The following is a 22,401-nucleotide window of genomic DNA, read 5'->3' as shown; positions in this document are numbered from 1 at the left end:
AATTAGAGACGTAAAAAAGCACTAATTTTTCACAAAACCAGTAATTTTTCAGCAAGATTGGTATCGGTGCGTTGGTTCGCAATGAATATTCGGTCTATTTTATAGGTACCTTTGGGTAGTTGGCGGTAACAAGTTGGTTGCGGTAAAAATAGATGGCGTAAAATACAAGTTAATATTTTCGGATGTCTATACTCTATACGTACCTATGTATCTCGATGTATCTATGGTATGCGCACGTTTTGTCGAATATAGAAATAGAAATAGAAATATAGTTCTATACATATGTATAATTTTGACTAATTTCCGATAGAAACAGTGAATTTTTGTTGTTTACCAGCGGCTCGATTTCTTGTACGAAACGGTAATCAGATATATAAATGTATATTGTTGCGATAACCAGCTGATAGAAATTATGGCCGCCTCCATGATTTTCGTGGCATGTTAGTTTGCGAACAAGTACTTGTTCGTTGAAAAAAGTTTTAAACAAGTTTTCTACACGATGCAAACGATGTAAGAAGAGTCTGGTCGCAAAACATCGAAACAGCCTGTTTGTTTACGTAGTAGAAAGTAAAACGTTAGAATCGATAGATACGATACGTATTCTAACCTGCACAGGGTAAGAAACAGCGGCAAATACTTTGTCGGCTCGTTCTCGTCGAATATATATAAAAAGAAAACACGTTAGACGGTCAAGCCTTGACCGATAATTTCTTATCGTGTTGGACGGTAAAGCAACTGGCATGCTGGGGAAGACGAAAAGAATGTCAAGAACGCTACGATATATCCTTGTGTTTGTCGAACGTTACGTACTTTGGAAACAGAATAAAGTGAAATAGTGGTTACCGTTGTTGTTACAAGTTAGTATATTTACCCGGCTATTACGCGCTAATGTAACTTGTACATACAGACTTGATTTCTGGTTCGGCTAACGTCTTGTCATTCGTTTAGTAAGTTGTACGTTAATAGTACGCGTATAGCCGATGCGAGTACGATCATCTCGTCGTGTTTGAGAGTTTAGTCGAATACGTTAGACACGAAAGAAATATATGTACATATATCCTTTATGTTTGCATACAAATTAATCACAGAATGCGTCTGGTTAACGGGGAAACGTTAACGGATATTCAAAGCAGTCCTGCTAATATTCGAAATATTTGTATATTGGCGCATGTCGATCATGGCAAAACCACCTTGGCGGATTCGTTGGTCGCCAGCAATGGAATCATTTCTAATAAACTTGCCGGTAAACTTCGATATTTGGATAGCCGTCCGGACGAACAGCTACGAGGGATTACGATGAAATCGAGTTGCATCGCTCTTTACCATAAGCATAATTACCAAGAGTTTGTAATTAATTTAATAGATTCTCCGGGACACGTGGATTTCGCTTCGGAAGTTTCAACAGCGGTTAGACTTTGCGATGGAGCCGTTATCGTGATCGATGCGGTGGAAGGTGTATGTCCGCAAACGCGCAGCGCGTTGTCCATTTCTTACGAGGAAGGTTTGAAAGCAATTTTAGTGTTGAACAAAATCGATAGATTAATTACGGAAATGAAATTGTCTCCGTTGGATGCTTACGTGCACTTGACGCAGGTTCTAGAACAGGTGAACGCTGTTATGGGAGAATTATTTGCTAGCGATGTAATGGAACGAGAAGAAAGAGAGGGGCTCGGAAAGAAAAGCGTAGAGTGCGTTTCCGAAAGAAATCTAGAAGATTGGCAATCCGTACTCGAAGACTTTGACGATTCTGGGTTATATTTTTCTCCGGAGCAAGGTAACGTTTTGTTCTCGAGTGCCACCGATGGTTGGGGATTCGGCTTGAAAGAGTTCGCCAAAATGTTTTCCGCGAAATTGGGCTTTAGCGAGAAAGTTTTGTTGAAAACGCTGTGGGGCGATTTTTACGTGAATAGCAAAACGAAAAGGATAATGAAAGGAGCCCAGGAACGAGCTAAAAAACCTCTGTTCGTTCAGGTTATTTTGGAGAATCTTTGGACTTTGTACGAAACTGTAACCGTACGAAAGGATAAAGAAAAGATAGGTTCGATGGCCGAAAGGCTCGATATCAAATTAACAACCAGAGATTTACGACACACGGATCCTAAAGCACAATTGCAAGCTATTTGCTCTCAATGGCTCCCTTTGGCTCGCGCTTGTCTCGACGCGATATGCGACAAAGTTCCGTCGCCTGATAATTTGACCTCTGAAAAGGTAGAGCGTTTGCTAAGCGGAAACTTTGATTTCTGTACGCTACCGGCTGAAACGCAACGATTAAAGGAAGCGTTTTTGGCTTGCGATTCTTCTCTGGAGTCACCTATCGTTGTGTTTATTTCAAAAATGTTTCCAGTAGAGAAAAAAAGCTTACCAGAGAATAAACAGAAACCGTTGACACCGGAGGAGTTGGCGCAGAGAAGAGAACTAGCCCGCATGAAACACGCGGAGAAAAGGATGCAACGCGAGGAGAGCACGGAGAGATCGGATCTTGGAATATCATCGGACGATACCGAGACCGAGACCGAGACCGAGACCGAGACCGAGACCAAGACGGTTAATCAGGCGAAAGACGAATGTTCGGAAACCGCGCTGGTAGCGTTCGCCCGAATTTACTCTGGAATTTTGAAGAAGGGGAGCAAGGTGTTTGTTCTGGGACCGAAACACGATCCCCGCGAACACGAGAAAGTAGCCGAATTACCGATAGACGACGATACCACGCTTAAAGATTTAAAGCCCGGGAGACACGTGACCAGAGTGACGGTGCAGAGACTCTACCTTCTGATGGGCAGGGAACTGGAATGTACGGATAGCGTGTCAGCGGGTAATGTGTTTGGAATCGGCGATTTAGAGGAACACGTGTTGAAGACAGCTACTCTCTCCACCACCCTTGCTTGTCCGTCTTTTTCAGAGCTAACTTCGCTCGGCGTACCTATAATGCGGGTAGCTCTCGAGCCGAAACACCCAAACGATCTGCAAGCATTGAGAAACGGTTTAAAGTTGCTGAATCAAGCGGATGCGTGCGCCGTTGTTCGTGAACAAGAAACCGGAGAAATCGTCCTGAACACCGCCGGAGAAATGCATCTGGAAAGATGCTTGGAAGATTTGAGAGTAAGATACGCCAAAGTCGAGATAAACGTATCGGAACCCATCGTACCGTTCAGAGAGACGATCGTTCCTCCTCCAAAAGTTGACATGGTGAACGAGGCGATCGAAAAGAAGACCGAGGACGCGAGCTTTGCCACACGGACGAAACAGTATTATTTCGAGATAGATGCCAGGCCCTTGCCCGAAAAAGTAACCAAGATTTTGGAGAATAATGCGGATCTGATAAAGGCGGTTTATCATCATTATGGTAAATTGTCGTCGGAAAAGGAGACGGAAATGGAAATTGAAATGGGAAAGGAACCGGAGGCCGATGAAACAGACACGTTGCGTTTAATATCCGAGAAAAAACTAAAAGCATTGGAGTCATTCAAGTCAGAGTTGGAAAATGCTTTTCGAGAGGCTGGTCAACGAGAAGACGTGTTGCATAATATATGGTCTTTCGGACCGCGGAATTGCGGTCCCAATATCCTACTGAACGAAACCGATTATAATCAGACGAAATTTTGGGAGGTACACTCCAAGTCTACCGATCCACGTTTTCCGTGAGTATTTAGTAATTTACCAAAGCAAAGTTGAAAAAGTACTCGGACTTGTAGTTGTAATTTTTCATTTATACGATACGATACGATTCGATATGACACGATACTTTTGCCGAGTATTTTTTTGGGCTTCGATTAAGAGTGAAACGGTCCGTTGACAAGTTTCGCGTGATCGATCGAGACGATTACATTATTCGGGAATGCTAATCGATTAAATTTGATTCTAGCGCGGTTGCGGCCGCGTCCCGTCGTCGCGGGTTCGCGAGTACGCGGGTACGCGAAAACAAAAGGAAATGAAATGATCGTACGTCTAAGAAAGCGTGTAATGTTATTTGTGATGTATCAGATACGAAAGCGGTTTGGTCAATGGTTTTCAATTGGCAACACTTGCCGGCCCGTTGTGCGAAGAGCCAATGACGGGTGTCTGTTTTGTCCTGAAGAAGTGGCAAGTTTATCAAGATTCCCATAGGTATAACCTATTCTCAGTTGACTCTCATCGATACTGGTTTCATTAGCGTTTACATTTCCCTACATACACATATAACATATTTGTATATATCTTTACTTGATCGATTATACGAAATGGTAAACGATGCTGTCTATTCAAGTATCGTTTCAAGTAGTTTTCCATTAGCTTCAAATACGAGACATACCTTTCCTCCTTTTACGCGTTGATTTCAAAAATGCACTTTTGTTACCAGCGAAAATTCCGGCGAAATCCAAGCTCACGCGGGTGGTCATTTAATGTCAAAGTTCAAAGAAGCTTGTCGGCGTGCGTTTAACTCCAGACATCCTCGACTAGTCACACCGATGTACAGCTGCAGCGTTTTGGTCAATTCAGACGTACTGGGTAAGTCGAACGTACGATATATTAATCTATGATATTGAAACCGATTCCTTGGATCTTTGCGACTAGAGGTCGACGCGGTACTCTGGTGTAGCGAGCAGAGTGTTTGGTTGGTCAATGTTTGTTTCTTTTTTTTTCATTACATTTCTTCAACGAATACAGGATATGTTTTGTTGTAGAATCTGTGTGAAACAACTCGTATCAATTTTCACTATTCTTTAATTTTATTACATCGTGTTATGTTATCGTTGAAGCGAAACTATTTCACGACCACAGAAACTTTGGCGACCGATGGGCTTTTGCCGTTGTCTCGTGGTTAATTTCGTCAGCCTAATGTTTACACCAATAATGTAAACACATTTGCGTATCAACGAGTGAATTGATATGAAACGAAACGAAACGAAACGAAATGAAATGAAATGAAATGAAATGAAATGAAACGAAATGAAATGAAATGAAACGAAATGAAATGAAATGAAACGAAATGAAATGAAATGAAATGAAATGAAATGAAATGATGTAAAGGTTTGGAAAAAATAATGCCAAGAGGCGCAAATGAGGTGGTACGGACTGTGGATTTTCCGAGTCTGGTCAAATGCGGTGAAAAAGGCGATGGTTTAACGTCGATCTTTAGGATAGATAGTGCCGAATTCAGAGCCTATGTATCCATAGATACCTGGTCCGATTCGATCGTGGTACGGACGCATCGCGCAACCGTACATATGCAATTATACGCGTATACGAGTATTGTTATATAATAAATATGAAGAAAAAATATAGAACGAGTCGGTAAACGAAGGAAAGCTAGAGAAAGCGAAGCGAAATGCTTAATAAATAGACGGATGAATGGCGATAAGCAAGCTGCGGGCGAATCAAACAAGGGTCGATATCTCGTCGCGCGTTGAAGAATTTCGGCCACCGAATCTAATCCCAAACAGCTGCATTCATCAGTTGTTGCACCTTATACCATGGAAAATTTAATCGATCCTTTGTTTCCTCCTTCTCGACGTCCAACGAATCTTGGCCAGTTTCCTTGTTCGGATGATCTGTAGATAAAAAAAAGTTGATTCGTCGAAAAACACACGCGTAATGTACATATAGTATGTTGCGATGGCGCGTTTCCGTACGATGCTTATCTACCCACCCGCTAAGCTCCGAGCGTATCGCAACGGTCGTCCTCTTCTGTTACCTTGTACGCACATCATCCCGTAAACACGAATTCCTGGCACACTGGCGTATGTCGGTTGGTCGTGACTCATAGGACCTTCTGCGAAATAGAAATTGTTAGTATCCACCGTGGCATATAGCGAGTTCAAACTTTCATTCTTTCGATATTTACTTTACTTACCGAGTATATTAGCGTCGGGGCATCGGCATATTACAAGATAATGAGACTTTCCTGTCCTGACGTTTTGCAACGCGAGGAGTGACCAATCCCTCGGTGTCCTACACTCTCGCATTTCGGCCACCGGTTCGCAAGTCTTGACCAAAGTGAGAGCCTAAACCGGCCAGTAATCATTTGATCATTAAATTGACACGCACATGCACATGCACATGCACATGCGCGGTAGAATAATATATAATAATAGGCAAACTGTATAGCATTTTTCACGAGATTGGTGGAAAGTTGAACGTTTCTCGGTAGATCTGGTACAGTGAAAATATTTCTATCGGCAAAAGTTTCTGCACTCTACTAGTTAAACGTTTGCATACCATGGCAAATGGTTGACGACTATCCAACAGGATACCGTCGCTTATCTTTCCGTTTGTTCTACTTTCGATTCATTTATTTTCATTCTAATGCCTACGGTATTTTACGCATTTGCTAGATAAATGGTCGCTTGATTTTCTCCGTTGATCTGTAGTCGAATCGATCCGATTGGTTATACCGTATTTCCTTGTCGCGTACATACTTGAATGTATGTACATCGCGTCATCCGTGATGGAAGGAAGGACCTTTCGTCTGGTCTCGTCTTTTCTCGCGCCAAGAGAGAACTCGCTTTCGCTTCGAAGCGCCTACGCGATTCTTTCGTTCTACAATCCTACATAAGTATAATACGTACTTGACGCTCGTGCACGCGGTTAGCTTTCTAAGCATCCGAAAAAGTTTCGATGCACTGGCTTAATTGCGACGCGTTCGATTGTCCGTCCGTATTTCTACCATGTAATTATCGTGACAAGTTAAGTCGACTCGAATCTTTGTTTTCTTTCGATATACGTTTATATTTGCGCAAGACGAATGTACACTCTGGTACAGTTGACGTATGGATACGAAAGGTAATAACATGTACAGCAAGGGAAAATTACGGACTTGGAGCGAAAATAACTGTGTCGGTAACGGATATTTGTACGCGGAGAGTGTTTGTAAATTAACCGAGCCGACGCGACGCGATCTGATCCGACGATCGGATTTTTAATCAAGAAAAGCAGCATATTCGAAAAAGTTGAATTGCTCCAAGTGTTGTGCGATCGAAATTGATTTGTTCGCAACAACGGGACGCGACGCGACGCGACGCGACGTATATCGAATCGTTTAAAAAAGAAAGCAACAACCAGGAGAAAAGTAGTCGAAGCGCGAGCAAAGTAAGAGGTAGGGTAAAGGTAGAGTAAAGGTAAAGGTAAGGCGACTAACCTTGGTTCGTGGGTCGGTGACCAGCTCCGTAGTGTGGAGGTCGTCGCTGTCGAGAGAGGCGCTGCAAGGGTCGCGATATCTTCCTGGACAGGCGCACAGAGGCTGAGTAAAATTCAGTCTAACGTAAACGGCATTGCAAACCTGCTGAACGGCGCACTCCGGTAGCAAATAGATGTGCTGATTGTGCGGATAGTAGTGATATTTGGTTGGCTTGGCGAGAGCTGCGCTCGCGCCTTCTGGTAATCGCACTCCCGTCTGAAAATTCATCGGCATCGTTACCAAATCCTTACCGTTTATTTACTTTTCTTTTCTAATTCGCTCTTTCGACATTCGAAACGTTCTTTGCACGCAACACTTTTCCAACTTGTTTCACTTTAATCTTTCTTCTTGCCGGAATTGGTATTCTACGTTCGTAGAGCGGATCGTTTAAAAGAAGCGTTATTTACGTTAAAGCCTACTTCTATCTGGCTAGAGTAGTAGGTAATACTACTACGCGCACGATCGCGATCGTATCGCGTGATTTGCTAGATTCGTTACGCTATTTCCTTTCCGTAAATTACCCTCGCTTCTCTTCAGCCGAAACAAATCATCTGTTGGCAGTGTAGCGGTAATTGCAAGAGAGAAACAATGGGATAATAGGAACAAAGAGAATCGGATGAAATGGATAAAGAGATGAATGCAACGGGCAAAAAGGATGGAAAATTGAAACGCGGAATCCTTTAAGAGACAAGTATAAATTAGTAATCGTCGAGTCGCCGCGAGGTCACGATCATGATCACGATTACGATCACGATCACGATCACGATCACGATCTCGATCACCATTCACCATCACCATCACTATTCTCTTCCTTCTCGCGAACCACAAACTTGACCATTCTATTAGCTACAAATAACGCGGTATTATCGTTGCTACGATTCCGCGAGTACTAGTTTGTTTTATTCGCAGAGTCCGATATCGATACCAACAGTCTTTTTCAACATTTCGAGTAATCGATTTTACGTTACGTACAAAGAACCATTCTCCGTGATGAAATTTGATTTCGCGATCTACTGTACGCTTGTTCCTCGATCGCTAGATACGATCGGTATACGTACATAGATACAACCACTGCATTTATCGCAACAACGAAATCGTTGTCGTAAACTCTACTCCTTTTACTCCGTTTTTACTTCCGTTTTCCTTTCTTTTTCTTTTGGTATCGTCACGTTCCACTACCGATATTAGTACTGGTCGATCCACTCGCGCGTCACGGTCATGAACAGTTGCCCTCCTTTTGAAATGCTAAAGCAAGCAACGCGATTCGTGACAATTTCCTAAGCAACTCTGAACGATCCTTACTTGCCGCATTCGAGCGGAACGGCTCGAAAAACTCGAGCATTTCGCTTCGGGTTGCGAACGAATTCGAGGGAAAAGCAACTTTTTTCATCGCGACGATACAGCCAAGCACAGCTTGGGACGAAGAAAGTCGAGGGAGGCCGATGCAAAAGAAGAAAAAAGAAAACAAGGAAGAAAGAAACTAGTTGGAATTTCCAACCGAGCGATTATTTTGGTATCGCGGTCGAGTCGCGATTAAGTCAAATTGCCAGCTGCAAGCGACCAAACAATCGTCTACGAGAGGAATAAAGTAAAGATAAGAGTCGAACCGATGAATTTATTACTCTTTTACTATTTTACGGAATCTGCGGAATCTCGCGATCGCTTAGAAATATTAAATGTTCTAAATTCTAAATAGAGCTGATTTTACATCGAATCGAGACAAGAGTCAAGTTTCTTTGGCAAGAGCACGCAACGATCGAATAGAATACACGCTTACCGAAATAATTGTCACCGTGGAAAAGAGCGTTTCGCTACCGAGTGAGCGTCGTCAGCCGTTCTATTTTTTTAACGACCGCGATGCGACGCATCTTTGACCTACGAAATTTAACCGCTTTATAGCAGCGTGCTTACGGTATAAACAGTTGTAGTTTGCGCGTGAAAGCTTTTACCTAATATACTATACTTGTATACTATAGAATATTATTTTGTTTCTCGCTGCTAAGGAAAGTTTCGACATCTCGAAGCGTCCTGTGAAAAAGTAGACCTTTGAGAGAAAATCATCGCTAGTGACTTTCCCTTGAAACTGGGAACGAATCGATCATCTCGGCTATACTCGAGCGAGACAGCGTGACGCGACGCAACGCGACTTACGAATTGACAATGAGAATACGATTCGAGACTCGTGTCGATCGATCGATACTTTTCGTTTCGTTTCGTTTCCATGTCAACTACCATGTCAACGATAGAAAAATAATCGAAATTGAAATTAACGTGGTTGTTAAGTAACGAGAGACGTATCGAAACGAGCATAGAATTAGGCGATTAATCGCGACGTTTATCGTATACGTGGACGATATTTGAGCGTAACGAGCCAACCAACGGTACTACTTGCTCATTTGCGGATCCAAGATCACCGTATCGCACCTGATAATTATTAAAAGTACCGCGTCGGACCGTTGACCCGCGCAGCAGCTTGGTCGAAACGTATCGTAGCCCTACTAAATATCACCCATGTCATGTACGTGTGCGTACAACGAATACAACGGATACAACGTTCGTTACTTTCTAGGTCGACCCATATGACATTTTTTTCTCGAGTTCGTGACACTCGTCGGCGTCCTTGTTGCACTACTCGAATCTGGGCCCCTTTCTACTCTCTTGCTCGACATTGGTGCTTTTCTCTCCTTTCTTTGCTCGATGTTTGAGAAAACGTTATAGAAATTACGCCGCTCGGACTGATAATTAATCGTACGAAAAATTTACGAAACGTTGATCGTACAACGAAATATGCACCATGTACACCTGTAAGGTTTTTCTTTCCGTGAGTTTCGTTTCTTTTCGTTCCGTTGAACGTGTTCGCGATCGTTTTATCGCGTCGATAGCTTTCATCGTAGCAGCGACTTTAAAATCAGTGAAATCGCGAAACGAAAAAAATGTTTACTCTACTCACCTCGGTAAGACTGGTATAGTTGGTCGTCAATTTGATCTGAGGACGAATTTTTCCGGGCGATTCCCGCGTTTCCTTGGCTAAACTCGAAGCAGGAGTGGTTGGAAATTGGTCGGAACTAGCGGTAGATTTCTTCGAGGATGAGAGAAAAGTGTCGACGTCTTGAGAGGAAGAAGTACGCGTTCTCGAAGAAGTTTCAGTTGGTGGTGCGTTCGGGCTAGTAGTTGTGCTAGTTTTTTTCACGGTGATAGCGTCGCTGGTTGTCGTCGATGCTCCAATCTCCGTTTTTGCGACCGGTGACGTCGTGGGTATCGTGTCGATGGTTTCGAGAAGAGAATTGCGACCTGTAGATACCAAAGGTATCTGCGACAGTGGCGAGGGTGACGTTGACGGTAAGGGTATCGGTGACGGTGACGGTGACGCTAACGGTGACGATGACGATGACGATGACGATGACGATGTCGGCGACATTATCGCGGCATCGTTGTCATTCGGATTACCGAAAGAAACAGGCTTTGCAATCGTGCTACTATCGTCTTGTATACTAGTGTCCGGTGATGCATCGTTGCCAACAGCAACGGTAGCGGTACTCGATGCCACTGGCAAACTACTAGATTCGCTCTCGCTGAAATACACTGGTGTGATTTGCTTCGTCTTTGCTTGATTAGTCCGAAAGTGGTTTGTTTGCGATTGCGATGGTAGAGCCACGGTTCCGGATACCAGCATCACGAACCATGCCGCTACTCGTATAGGCTTCATTTCCATTTCGAGCTGGAATCGATGGAAAGATGAAAGAAAAGAAACAAGTTTCTCGGCGTGGCTGCTTCAGAATTCCTAAAACGAGCGAGCAAACAAACAATCAAACAAAGTAAAACCTTTTAAATGATTTAAATGAAACGGATACGAATCGCAACGAAATCGGGATCCGTTTCGAGATGGATTCGAATATGCCGCAAAAGGATTCGAAATTCGCAAACAAGATAACGATTACGCTTACGTTTACATTTACGGTTTAATTGTAGCGTGGCGACCGTCAAATGAAATATCGAAGCCAGTCGCGACCGATCGTTGACGTTCCGATCCATTCATCTAGGTCCTTGGAAATATCAATGTTGGAAACGGACGAAAGAGAAGCAGGTCCAAAGGTCCCAAGATACGAAGATGGAAAGATGGAAAGATGGAAAGATGGAAAGATGGAAAGATGGAAAGATGGAAAGATGGAAAGATGGAAAGATACGAAGAATACGAGATCGAATGGAATGGAATGGAATGTCAAGCCGGGTGTATCCTCGTTTCTCACGCGTATTTCATAGCTTGCATGGTAGAGCAACGTGCAACAAGAGCGCTTCGGTGAGAGAAAAAAAAGCAGGATATAAAAATAAATAAAGGAGACGGGAGAGGGAAACGGCAAACGCAGAGGGAGAGCTCGAGCTCCCTTAACGGTATAATGGTATTTTTTCGCTCGGAGACTGGACGCGATTTCCCAGCCGTCCGATTCGATCGCGAAATTTAAACGCGTACAGTGTACCGACACCGACCACCGATCTAGCACATCGGGCCACGTGTGCCGCCCCTGTTCCCACCCCATATCTCTCTTTCTCTCGTACACGTACCCCGTTCTTTACCGTTCCTTTCTCCATTTAAGAGCATCGTTTTATTTCGAGCTTAAATTATAGATTGAAACATATCCGTGTACAGATACGTTTCGATGGATAAGCGCGAAAACTAAATAATCGGTGAAACGGTGAATACTTGTTAACTTTTTCCATTCCTCGAAGCCGTTCAGGGTGCCGCAATAATTATCGCGCGATATAATTTACCACGCGGATGTGGTGAAATTAGGTTAACTGGTACTCGCGTTTCTCATGGGCCGTTATCTTTGTTCGCATTTTCAAGGTCGTAATGTATGGTAACCGGCAGAATACATTCGGTCAGCTGTATCTGCTATCGTTCACATTTTCATCTTTTCTCGATCATTCGATGCGTCCGTTTTTTCATTTTTATCCATTTCTTACGACTATAACGCGAAACAAGTATCGAGGTAAATCGTTGCGAAAAAGAAGATCAAAATAACTATTATATTGATATTCGCGACCCGATATTTACCACGTTTTTAGCGAAAATTCGATGCTAGACGACGTTTGCTCCGTTTCAGTATTCGTTGAATGATCCCGGCGAGTCCACGATCGCTTTGTCTAGATAGATTTATACTGCTCGACACGGGACAGTTTTGCACCGGAACCACTCGCAAACATCATCCTCGTCCAAATGTGCGCTTTGTATCGGTGGGAAAACGGAAAACGCAAAACGCAAAATGCAAAACACAAATAGCTGGTCTTGGTGCCGATTCGTCGTCCCGTGTCGTGCGGTACACTCGACACTTTAGCCTTTGCGAAACATTGCGAAAACTGTCAACGAAATCGTACCTTTTAAAGCGGAATCTCGAGATGCGAAAGGTAACGAATCGTCCCTGGACTCGCCTTCGACCTTGATCCCTCGATCGACTTTCGATTCGACCTTGATTTTATGTTTGATCTCGTTGGTGGTTGAGAAGCACAGAGAGCGATATCGCGAGGTGTTTCGCGTCTCGAGTGAAATTGTAAACAAACGGAAAACGAAGCACGAAACGTAACTCGAGCAATCGCGATTTCAAACTTGCGATATCGTTGGGTTCCGTTGCGTTCCGTACAACTTCTCCGCTACGTTTCGTCACTTATCTGTCCGCGTTTTTTCGCATCGTTGAACGTTTCATCGGATATCGAAAGAAAACTGCGCGAGTGCAAGTTTGGCGGAAAACCGATGCGCGCTCGGATGCGTTTGAGTTCCTAGTGGGACTGCGAGCTCTCGCAGCAGACAAGCCGCCTATGAGTCCCGGGTAGTCCCACTTACCAACCAACCAGAAACTCCTCGACTATGCCTGGAATCCTAAGCTGCATCATCTCCGCCAATCCTCTAGCTTGGTTCGCGCTCTCTACGCTCTCACGTACACGCGACTACCTCGACACTTTGGTTACGTATACCAGCATAGCTACGATAGGCCGCTTCCCCGTGTTCGAAGAGGGACGAAACCGAGGAACACAACTGCCACTCGGGCTCCGAGATTCAGCTTAGTAAAGGAAAAACAGTCGGCTCGCGACAACGACTCTTTCCTTTCGTTGTCCCTTTAGTTTTCTTTTGCCTAGCCCGCTTTCCTTTCTTACGTCTTCTTCCGCCCTATATCGATTCCAAGCATCGATACACCGACTACCGTCGAAAATATACATTGTATAATCTTTTTTTGGAATTTACTGAAATTTAAACGAGCAAAGATTCGATCGGTTCAAACCGTTTTCATGCTTCTACTTGTCGGATCCGTTACGGATCGCGTACTCTGTTGGTTGGTTATTGGCTCGATTCTCCGTCTAATTTCACCTGTATCTTTGAGTATTTGGAGAGATGCGCGCGCTATAGAATCTCGAAGCGTATCCTTGCGCAGAGCTTGGCGCGCGGTTGGTAAAAAGAAGAAAAGCCAAAAGAGGAACGAATTAGAGCATCGATAGAGGTACCGCTACTTTTCGCGAGTTCGATCGAATAGCAGAAAAATATATCGAGCGTGAAATCGCTGCGGTGTTCCGATCGACGAACCAAGTTGGCTGGCATTCGGATGAAATTCCGGAACGATATTCGTATTCGTATTGGTATCGGCGGCGGTCGTTTGCTTGCTCTGGTTCGACGCTACGTTTTCGATCGCGCTCTCCGATCGAGGAATGCAACGTCGAGCGTTGTACGTGACCGATTCACGATATGTATATAGATCGTTGATCGAAAGCTCTTCTCGTAACGGCAAAGGCAACGTCACGCGATGTCTCTGTCCAGCTCACAGCCCGTTTCCTAACTGCATCCTAGACTCGAGTTTTTTATTTGGAAATTTGACGAATTTACTTGGAACCGGCCAAGTCGTTGGCTGTAACGGCGAAAAATACGCGACTCGCGAGCGCGTATTCGTTACGAATCCAGATTTATTGATCCCATTTATCAAAGGAAATACTGATGCTGCAGACTACCGTTGGCGTTGCACGATGGCGCTCGTGACGTCCGCTCTGTAACTTGTACTCGTAGTCGCTGCAATACCTGCTGAAAATTTCAATGCGTTTCCAACAGGTTTCCTCCTGTGGGATTCGTCGGCGTCGTTTAATCGTAGAGAGTACGCAGTCGAGACTCGGGTTGCAGACACATGCGTTGCCGCTGTCTCGAATGCGAAAAACATTTTCGTTTCGCAGAAATGTTAGCGGTTCACTGTCAGCGACAATTTTCCGCTGATGAGTGAGGGACGCGTTGCTACGTACTTGTATACTTATTCGTGGCAGCACCTCTCGGATCCGCCGCTGCGCTGGTCGCGTTGCTTCGTAAGCCAAGATTCGTTGTCGTTGTTGGTTTATTAAATAAATATCTCTCGTTATTGGTACCGTTGTCGTACGACTTGCACGACACCGGTACGAGGATGCGACACCGTCGGCGTCGTAGTAACAGTGACGAAATACTTGTCACGAATAATACAAAATTCTTTATTACGCGTTTATTCATATTCGTCTTTATATTCATATTTAGCTTATCGTATCGACAGAGAGAGAGTATTCCGCTACCTTTGGGAATGAAATATTTACAAGAGCAACGTTACATAGGTACGATGACGTAATACGAAAGGAAAGTAAAAATAGGCGAAAAGGGTGCGAGAGCAAAGTACGCGTACAATAATAGCGGTCGATCCTGTGCTGTCGCAACGATTCCTTACGATTCGAATGTAAATCGGTCGCGATTTGGTCGAGCATTCCTCGACGCATCGAATGCGCGGACGCGTCCACCTCGACTCGACTCGACTCGCAGTTCGTTTCCGCGTTACTCGCGCGCCATTTTTACAAGTCCGATCTAAGCTGCGACTGACGCGGCTGACGCGACTGACGGGACTGATGCCACTGTCAATGAGCGGATGTCTCATACGGTGTAAACTGCTTCGGAATGATGCGGTTGCAGGGGCACGCAATACCCACTGTAAGTTTTGATCTCCAAAACGCCGGAATACGATCTAGCCGGAAGCGATCCCGGATCCGTGTGTCGTCTGGGACACCGATGACCCTTTGGACATTGGCAAAGAGGCGAAGCGTTCACCTCTTCGAGTTGCGAGCTTTGTCTCTTTCGTACGGTAAACAGTCGACAAGGTTCCTTGCGTTGACAGCGCAGCCTCTGAAATCGAACATTCCTTTCGTGTTGATTCGAGTAGTGCATTTATATTTTATTTCGATCCAAGATATTCCCTTTGAACGAACCGGTATCGAGTTCGACACGGGGATAGAGATAGAGATCGAGATAGAAAGGACTTACACTTTGCGGAGAGCACGCGAAAGCATAAATAAATCCAGAATTTCCCTCGGGAGACCTGAATGCTTGTCTTCGAACTAGATAGGGTACGCTGGCTGGTCGACATCGACAGTAAACTCTCTGAACTGTCGCGTTCGCCGGGCCCCCTCCAGGAGCTACGGTCCATGTGACATCCCTGTAAACAGCAAACGAGCATCCTGTGTATAAGTTTACGCGTGGACGCGCGTGTAGTACGCGTTCAAGATTCGGAGAGTCGGTTCGTTTGATCGTTTCGCTACACTTGGCTAGACAGCCGACTAACTTGAAATAACGACAAATGGGAAGACGTTTCACTGGCTCGCAAAGCTTGTACTGGCGTGTTTTATCGACTATCGTGTGTCCGTCGTCTCCGTGCAAGCTACTAGGACAGCTACGAGCATCCGGGCAACGGCACTGCCTCTCGACCCACGGCGACCCATATAAATCCACCTTGCTGCAAACTTGGCTTCGGTCCAAACATTCGGGTAACTCCTCTTCGCTATCCTGAAAATGATAAGCAATCGCGATACAGTCGTTTCGTGCTCGCGTACGAGTGCACGCTTCTATTCGGTTCTACAGGTTCGATACGAACGTGTTTCCTCGAATATCTCGACTTTCATCTCTACATTTGTAACGTCGAGAGTGTCGAGACGCGTCGCGAGCAACTAATTGTACACGCAATCGCCTATGCCTATACGATACGCGCGCTTTCGAAACGCGCGACTCGAACCCCACGCCACGCTCTTATCATAATATCTCGGAGAAAGCGCGCTCCTACCATCTATGTATTACTCTACCACCTATGCATCTATGTACATCTCGATAGATCGATTCTTTTATTTCGATTTCAATTTTGACTTTGACTTTGATTTCGAATAACGGACGCCTTTAATTTCTCATGTTTACCGCTCCCACCGAATTCCATCGTTCTTTGGAGATCGATCGTCGTCGCCTCGAACGAATCACTTCGTTTCGTACCACGTTTCCGCATCGCGCGAATACGTCTCAGCGTGGAACTTGGTCGCCATTGCGATTCGATTCGATTCGATTCGATTCAACCCGATTCGGCTCGGTTCGCGCTTGCGTTTACGATTATTCGATCTCTATTGGTCTCGGATTTATCTCCATGTTCGCATTTTATTCGAATTCTATTCCAACAACAAGATTAAGAAATTTATTGTTTGGTTGGACAAGTGAGACAATTTATAGGAAATCTGTTAATTCTCTCTATTTATTCGATTATTCCGTTTTACGTTTCAAACCTTTTCTCGCATCTCGATACTCGTACAACCAATCCTCTCTTTTCTCGTCGTACAAACCTATCGAACGTCGCTCGTAAATCATCATTTACGCTACTCGTATATCGCCTGATAACATTCTGTATCGCGATGATGATTACGATTCGCGAGATTGGCAAAATCTAGAAGAACGGATAGAACGGAGGTAGAGCAAAAAGTGGAAGTTGCGGTAAAGAAACGAGAAGAGGACGAGGGGAGGAAGGTGAAAAAGGTAAAGAACGAAGAGAAAGAAAAAAAGGAGGAGAAGGAGAAGGAGAAGGAGAAGGAAACTCTGTAGCAAACGGTCTAAAGAATACGTACATCTCCCCACCCTATCGAAGAATAGACATCTGGTCTAACTGCGCTATTGAAACGGCGTCGGTCAATCCACTGAATGAAGCAATCACGTACGTCCTGTCGAGTCGTCGCTGACAATCTACGTCGCGTTCGAGAATCCCAGTAAAATTCCCTCTCCTGTTCGATGCCCATCCGTCCGTTTGCGTATACTCGATCGCGTTTTCAATGAAAATTTTATTTTTCCAACAACCGCCGAAAATATCGTATCGTTTCGAAACAGGTATGCCAGGTTTGGCAACCAGAAACAACGTTAATCGAAAATAATAACAAAACATTTCCCTGTACGTTTGGTCTTTCCTTTTTCTTTTCCTTATCGGTGCGCGTGCATCGAATAATAGCAATTTATCGGTGAATCGAGTCGGTTTTAAAACGATCGGACGCTTTTCCCATTGTCCGTACCTTGTTCTCGGTTCCCCTCCGTTCACCCGTGTTCCCTTCTCTTTCTTCCATCCCCTCCTCTCCTAGCCTCTTCCTCGTGCAGTTCCCAGAAGATTGTTCGTACGTATTAAAACCAGCAATGGCGGTAAACTAAAATGGGATAATAGAGGGACCGGAAAGGCTGTGCGCGATTCATCCGGAAGTTCTCACGAGTCTCTCGCTTCTTTCGCAGCCACGGTGAAAATGACACCTGGCTCTCGAGAGGTATGTGCACGCGCGCACCACCGCGCCGGATGATCCAAAGAACATTCCAGTGTCGACGATACACAGACTTGGTCTCGGTCTCGGTCTCGGTCGAGTCTCGAGCAACCGGAGAATAAGAGGACACGCCGATCGCGACCGTGTGCTCCGGATACCGGACACGGATACGCAGAAACGGAAAAACGGAGAAACGGAGAAACGGAAAGCCATCGATACGGAAACGATCCAACCGAGATACGCCAACGAAAATTCCTGACAATTTCCAAGAATCGAAGACGAAACGACGTGCGTCGAGCGTATCCATTAATTGGAATGGTACAAGATAGAAAAGGCTTACGTAAAGAGCGATACGAGAGACGGCTTTAAAGGAAAACGAAGGACATCGATTAGCCAATCGAACGACGCGAAACTACGCGACCTATCAACGATTCGCGTATAGTTGCCGACGCGAAATATCAAACTTACCCCGATCTGATAAACAACTCTAGGTGCTTGATGAACCGGCCGATGCTTCGTTTTTTCATCGATCAAGTCGATCTCGATCGCTGTATCTTGAAACTCGTGCAATTCGGCGAGGTATTTGCCTTCGTCGAGAGACAAGTATTCGTTGAGAAACTCTTGACCTTTTTCGTCTAGTTCCACGCCAAGAAGACTACCCTCGATTCCACGAACGAACAACTGTCCAAACATCGCCAATAACAAACACATCGAATCAGCCATCTCTTGGCGCGCGCGCCCTTAGCGCTTAGCGTGCGCGCGCGCGCGCTCACTCACTATTGTCTCTGTCTAATCAGCCGATAGAAATGGTAAAAAGTTGCTGGTTTCGCGAACGTCCTCGATCGTCCCTGGATATACGCTCGAACACGAGAAGAAAATTGTCGGCGTTTCAGCGCATTCGGCAGTTTGACGAGAGAATGTGTCTATAGTCTATACCGGTCCGCGTAATCCAGTGTGCGAATCGTTACGATTCGTCGAAATCACTTTGCTTTGCATATCAGGCCACCACCTAGTCGAGGGAGACGAATGACTCGCAGGCGCGCGGTTTCTGTGTCGCGGTCATCCTAAACTCGATACTCGGACCTTCTCTTACGTTACCTTATGTTATTCTGTTTTTTCTTATCCTCGACCAAGTAAACAAGTCTGCCGATCGATCGAGGCTAACGAATCCATCGGAATCCTACGATAGCTTCGACGCAATTCCAGCGCGTCGCAGAAATCGATCGACCGATCGATCGATCGGTCAGCCGGTCGACCGACCGATCGAACGGATCTGGATCACTTTCGAATTGTTATCAGCGAATCGCTCGAAAGAACCGCTCGAGCAAAGCCTGAAACCTTTTATGGTTAACGTACTCGTATCGTTAACGCGAACGGTGTCGTCTCGAATCGTAATCCTCTCGCGTCTAGCGTCGATCAGAAGCTACGCGTCCTTTCACTGTCTCGGAATCCCGTCTATCCAACTTGTATCGCGTTCTCCGAATTATTCTCCTTTTATCGAATCATTGCTTGCGCTATAACCAATAAGCTATAAACTATAACCCGCACTGTGTCTTGTGGCCTTGCCTTCTCTTCCACGTTCTCTCTTCTATGTCGTGCGTCCTGCGCCCGTTCTACATTTACGTATCGCGAGTCGCGACGCGATCCGAATCGACCCGATTCCAAGCGGCTCGCAACTTTCGTGCCACGCGAACCTATACCATTCGTTCGACTGAACTTGTAACAGCTAGAGGCAAACCATGAATGAATGCTCCCTTCTCTGCTCTTCTGTCTCCGCTCCACTCCGCTCCACTCTGCTCCACTCTGCTCCACTCTGCTCCACTCTGCTCCACTCCGCTCCACTCCGCTCCACTCCGCTCCACTCCACTCCACTCCGCTCCACTCCACTCCACTCCACTCCACTCCACTCCATTCTACAGTAGTCTACTCCAACAATTCACTCTACATCGTAAACCATTTTCCACTTCTCTCGACTACACTCTATCCTTGTCCACTGTACGTCATCTCATCCATTTCCTTATTTCTTTCCATCTTTCCTTTCTAAATGAAATGCAGACACTATGTCTGAAATGTTTTCGTTAGCCTTGTCCACGGCATTCCGTCTGAAAACTCATTCTCTGATAGATATTCGCACCGTTCGGGATTCGTGCGATTCGATATTTCAAACTATTTTTCGTTTAGGTAGCTAGGTAGGTTGCGTCGAATTCATAGAGTTGCGCGAGGTGTGTCGTTCGATATCGTCGTGTCTTTGCAAGGAAAAATCTCCCTTGAGCGTTTCGAAAGTGCGATCGATAAAAACCGGTAACTCTGCGTTTTGTTGATAGTCGAATAGCGATAAAAATGCGACGTTAAAGAATAAAGGTATCGTGTAGTAGGAATATCTCGGGAGGCAAGCGAGCAACGCGAACCGCGTAATCGGTGCAACGGCCCACGTAAGTATCGGGCACTACTCGCAGCCGTAACGCGCGTAGGCAGTTTACGCGGTTCACCCGGTTCACGCTGTTCTCGCTAGCGTCTTCCTATTCCAAACGTGTTATTACTTGCAGACTTCTCCATCTTACGTGGGTATTCGACAAGACTTTTCCAACTATTTTAATCTCTCCTTACGTTCACGCTTCTTCGAGTAGCTCGGTACACGCCAACAACGGGACAACTTCCTCCGCGCTTTTCTCCTTCGTCGCCCTCCCTTATCTATTTGTAAAATCATTTTGGCTTCTCGTCGCGATATCGCGATCTTGCAAAGACAACGAACGCTCTTTAACGATATAAACGTTCCATGCTTCCAACGCGTCGCTTGCATACCTGATTCCATTCCGCTACCGTTCAATAATTCCTTTCTCTTGCCGATACCTGCCGATTAAATTGCTCGATCGATGTTTCTCGCAAAGACTGTGTTTGAGGATCGCTGTTTCATTGATGGAGGCCACCGTCCATTCACTCTTTTTTCCTCTCCTACGACTTACTCGCTCATTCCTACGCTTTTCCTTCTCCGTTGTCTCTGCAAGCGTCACGCTACTCTTCTAGCTGTCCTTTTACGTTTCGAAAACCGAATAATATGAAATCGGAGTTTGTGCAAACTACTAAAACCGAACTATATCGAATCGAATCGATTCAAAGATGACGTACTCGCTTACGAATCGATTTCATCGTAAGACGCAGGAGAACCGCTGAACTGAATAACGTATGAATGAACTTCTCTCGGCGAGAAGAGGGGGATAACGCTTAGCAACGTATGGCCGGACAAGAGTGGTGTTATAGTGTAGTAGGATGCGGTTACGAGCCGAGCGTCGAAACTCGAAACGAGTCGTGTGAACGCGCGCGCGCGCGCGTGCGCCTGTGCGTGGCCTAATCGAGGTCGAGTAAGTAGTTGTACCGGGACCCGGGACCTAGGACCTAGGACCTGTGACTGACAATGAGTTTTAAGAGCCCTCGGAACTGATGTTTAGAGCCATGCACGATTTAACGTTTCTACGTAAAACGTACGTTCAACTTGCACGTTATACGTATATTATTTTCGCGTAGGATCCATCGTTTAGCTACAACGTACCATAACTGGCATTCGGTTAGTTTCTTTCGTGTCTTGTCCAAGATATTTCGCCAAACTATATTTCATATAATTGTTCCACCTTTTCTTCATACTTTTATCTTTCTAACGATACCATGTTGTTGTCCTTGTATCGTATATCGTTTATCATACCTCTCCGTGATCGTTCAACGGTTACTGTCCTATAAATCAGAAATATGGTTAATTTTGTTTCAGGAAAATTGTACGCAGTATTTGGGAAAAGACAAGGCCGCGTGATTGCCGCGGAAAGTGCTGGATTCGGTGGACAGTTTCGCGTGTTAGCAACGTTACCCGTACCTGAAAGTTTTCACCTTGCCAGTGAGTTGCGAACTCAAACGTCCGGGCTGGCTAGTCCACAATTGGTTTTCAGTCATTGGGAGGCAAGTTTTTCTATACCAAACGGTCCGCGCTCTTCTCGACATGTTTACGTTAGTTTTATCTTTCGTAGTGGCCCCCTCTAGTTCGGGTACCTCGCGATCGATATCTAGCCATGTCGTTTACGTATTGTACATTTTATTTTTCACGCCGTAGGTGATCGAGCAAGATCCTTACTGGACACCTTCCACGGACGAGGAATACCTTCACTTCGGTGACAAAGCAGACAGCGAAAACAGAGTAAAAAAGTACATCGATGCGGTTCGTCGTCGCAAAGGTTTACCCGTGGATTCTCAACTCGTTATGCATGCGGAAAAACAACGCACCCTTTCAAAAAACAAATAATCCGAACACGATGTATGTCGTAAAGATACGATCGCGACTGCAGGCATACGATACATTTCCATATTATATTTTCCTTGTTGTTAGCTAGAAAAACATAGAAATTCTGTGTGCGTCGGCGTCGGCGTCGGTTCGACTTTACGGATCGTCCGTATCTGGCAGGAAGGAGCGCGATCGCCGAACAAACGTTTCAAACAACTTTATCTCCACTATTAAATAAATCACTCTGCAAATAAATTACGTAATCTTGAAATTCTATTTCGAAGCAATTCGCATGTGCGACTAAACTATGGACTTTTTTACACTTGGACTATGGAATAAACTTTTATAGGTAGTCACAGACAGGATACATATTTCCAACTGGTTTTTTTTTCTT

At 45.1% G+C, this 22,401-nt stretch overlaps 3 protein-coding genes across 10 annotated transcripts; 1 reads left to right on the top strand and 2 right to left on the bottom strand.

The window, feature by feature from the left end:
- The first annotated feature begins 1,089 nt into the window (after window positions 1-1,089).
- LOC128875875 (elongation factor-like GTPase 1) lies at window positions 1,090-22,374 on the top strand. Of its 3 annotated transcripts, XM_054121840.1 has the most exons (5): window positions 1,090-3,638; window positions 3,982-4,104; window positions 4,337-4,485; window positions 21,504-21,688; window positions 21,840-22,374. In XM_054121840.1, the coding sequence occupies exons 1-5, from the start codon at window positions 1,090-1,092 to the stop codon at window positions 22,026-22,028; spliced, it is 3,195 nt and encodes a 1,064-aa protein (XP_053977815.1). In that variant the 3' UTR covers window positions 22,029-22,374. The 3 variants fall into 3 exon arrangements, with proteins under 3 accessions (XP_053977815.1, XP_053977816.1, XP_053977817.1); XM_054121841.1 differs by lacking the exon at window positions 3,982-4,104; XM_054121842.1 differs by lacking the exons at window positions 4,337-4,485; window positions 21,504-21,688; window positions 21,840-22,374 and having other exon boundaries at window positions 3,863-4,003.
- LOC128875892 (mucin-5AC) lies at window positions 4,684-13,551 on the bottom strand. Of its 2 annotated transcripts, none has more exons than XM_054121888.1 (6): window positions 12,527-13,551; window positions 10,104-10,934; window positions 7,115-7,369; window positions 5,831-5,981; window positions 5,627-5,746; window positions 4,684-5,528 (listed from the first exon to the last, which is right to left on the bottom strand). In XM_054121888.1, exons 2-6 carry the CDS (start codon window positions 10,863-10,865, stop codon window positions 5,407-5,409), a joined length of 1,410 nt encoding a protein of 469 aa, XP_053977863.1. In that variant the 5' UTR covers window positions 10,866-10,934; window positions 12,527-13,551; the 3' UTR covers window positions 4,684-5,406. The 2 variants fall into 2 exon arrangements, with proteins under 2 accessions (XP_053977863.1, XP_053977862.1); XM_054121887.1 differs by having other exon boundaries at window positions 5,627-5,749; window positions 12,527-13,548.
- LOC128875896 (protein giant-lens) lies at window positions 14,621-21,747 on the bottom strand. Of its 5 annotated transcripts, XM_054121894.1 has the most exons (6): window positions 21,606-21,747; window positions 21,291-21,469; window positions 18,212-18,424; window positions 15,757-15,977; window positions 15,459-15,630; window positions 14,621-15,320 (listed from the first exon to the last, which is right to left on the bottom strand). In XM_054121894.1, the coding sequence occupies exons 2-6, from the start codon at window positions 21,378-21,380 to the stop codon at window positions 15,072-15,074; spliced, it is 945 nt and encodes a 314-aa protein (XP_053977869.1). In that variant the 5' UTR covers window positions 21,381-21,469; window positions 21,606-21,747; the 3' UTR covers window positions 14,621-15,071. The 5 variants fall into 5 exon arrangements, with proteins under 5 accessions (XP_053977869.1, XP_053977872.1, XP_053977868.1 ...); XM_054121897.1 differs by lacking the exon at window positions 18,212-18,424; XM_054121893.1 differs by lacking the exons at window positions 21,291-21,469; window positions 21,606-21,747 and adding an exon at window positions 19,482-21,102.
- Window positions 22,375-22,401: the final 27 nt, after the last annotated feature.

This window comes from Hylaeus volcanicus, chromosome 4 (genome assembly GCF_026283585.1).
Source record: "Hylaeus volcanicus isolate JK05 chromosome 4, UHH_iyHylVolc1.0_haploid, whole genome shotgun sequence".
Lineage (NCBI taxonomy): Eukaryota > Metazoa > Arthropoda > Insecta > Hymenoptera > Colletidae > Hylaeus > Hylaeus volcanicus.
The sequence above is the reverse complement of the archived record's forward strand: the minus strand, read 5'-3'. Positions and strand labels throughout refer to the sequence as shown.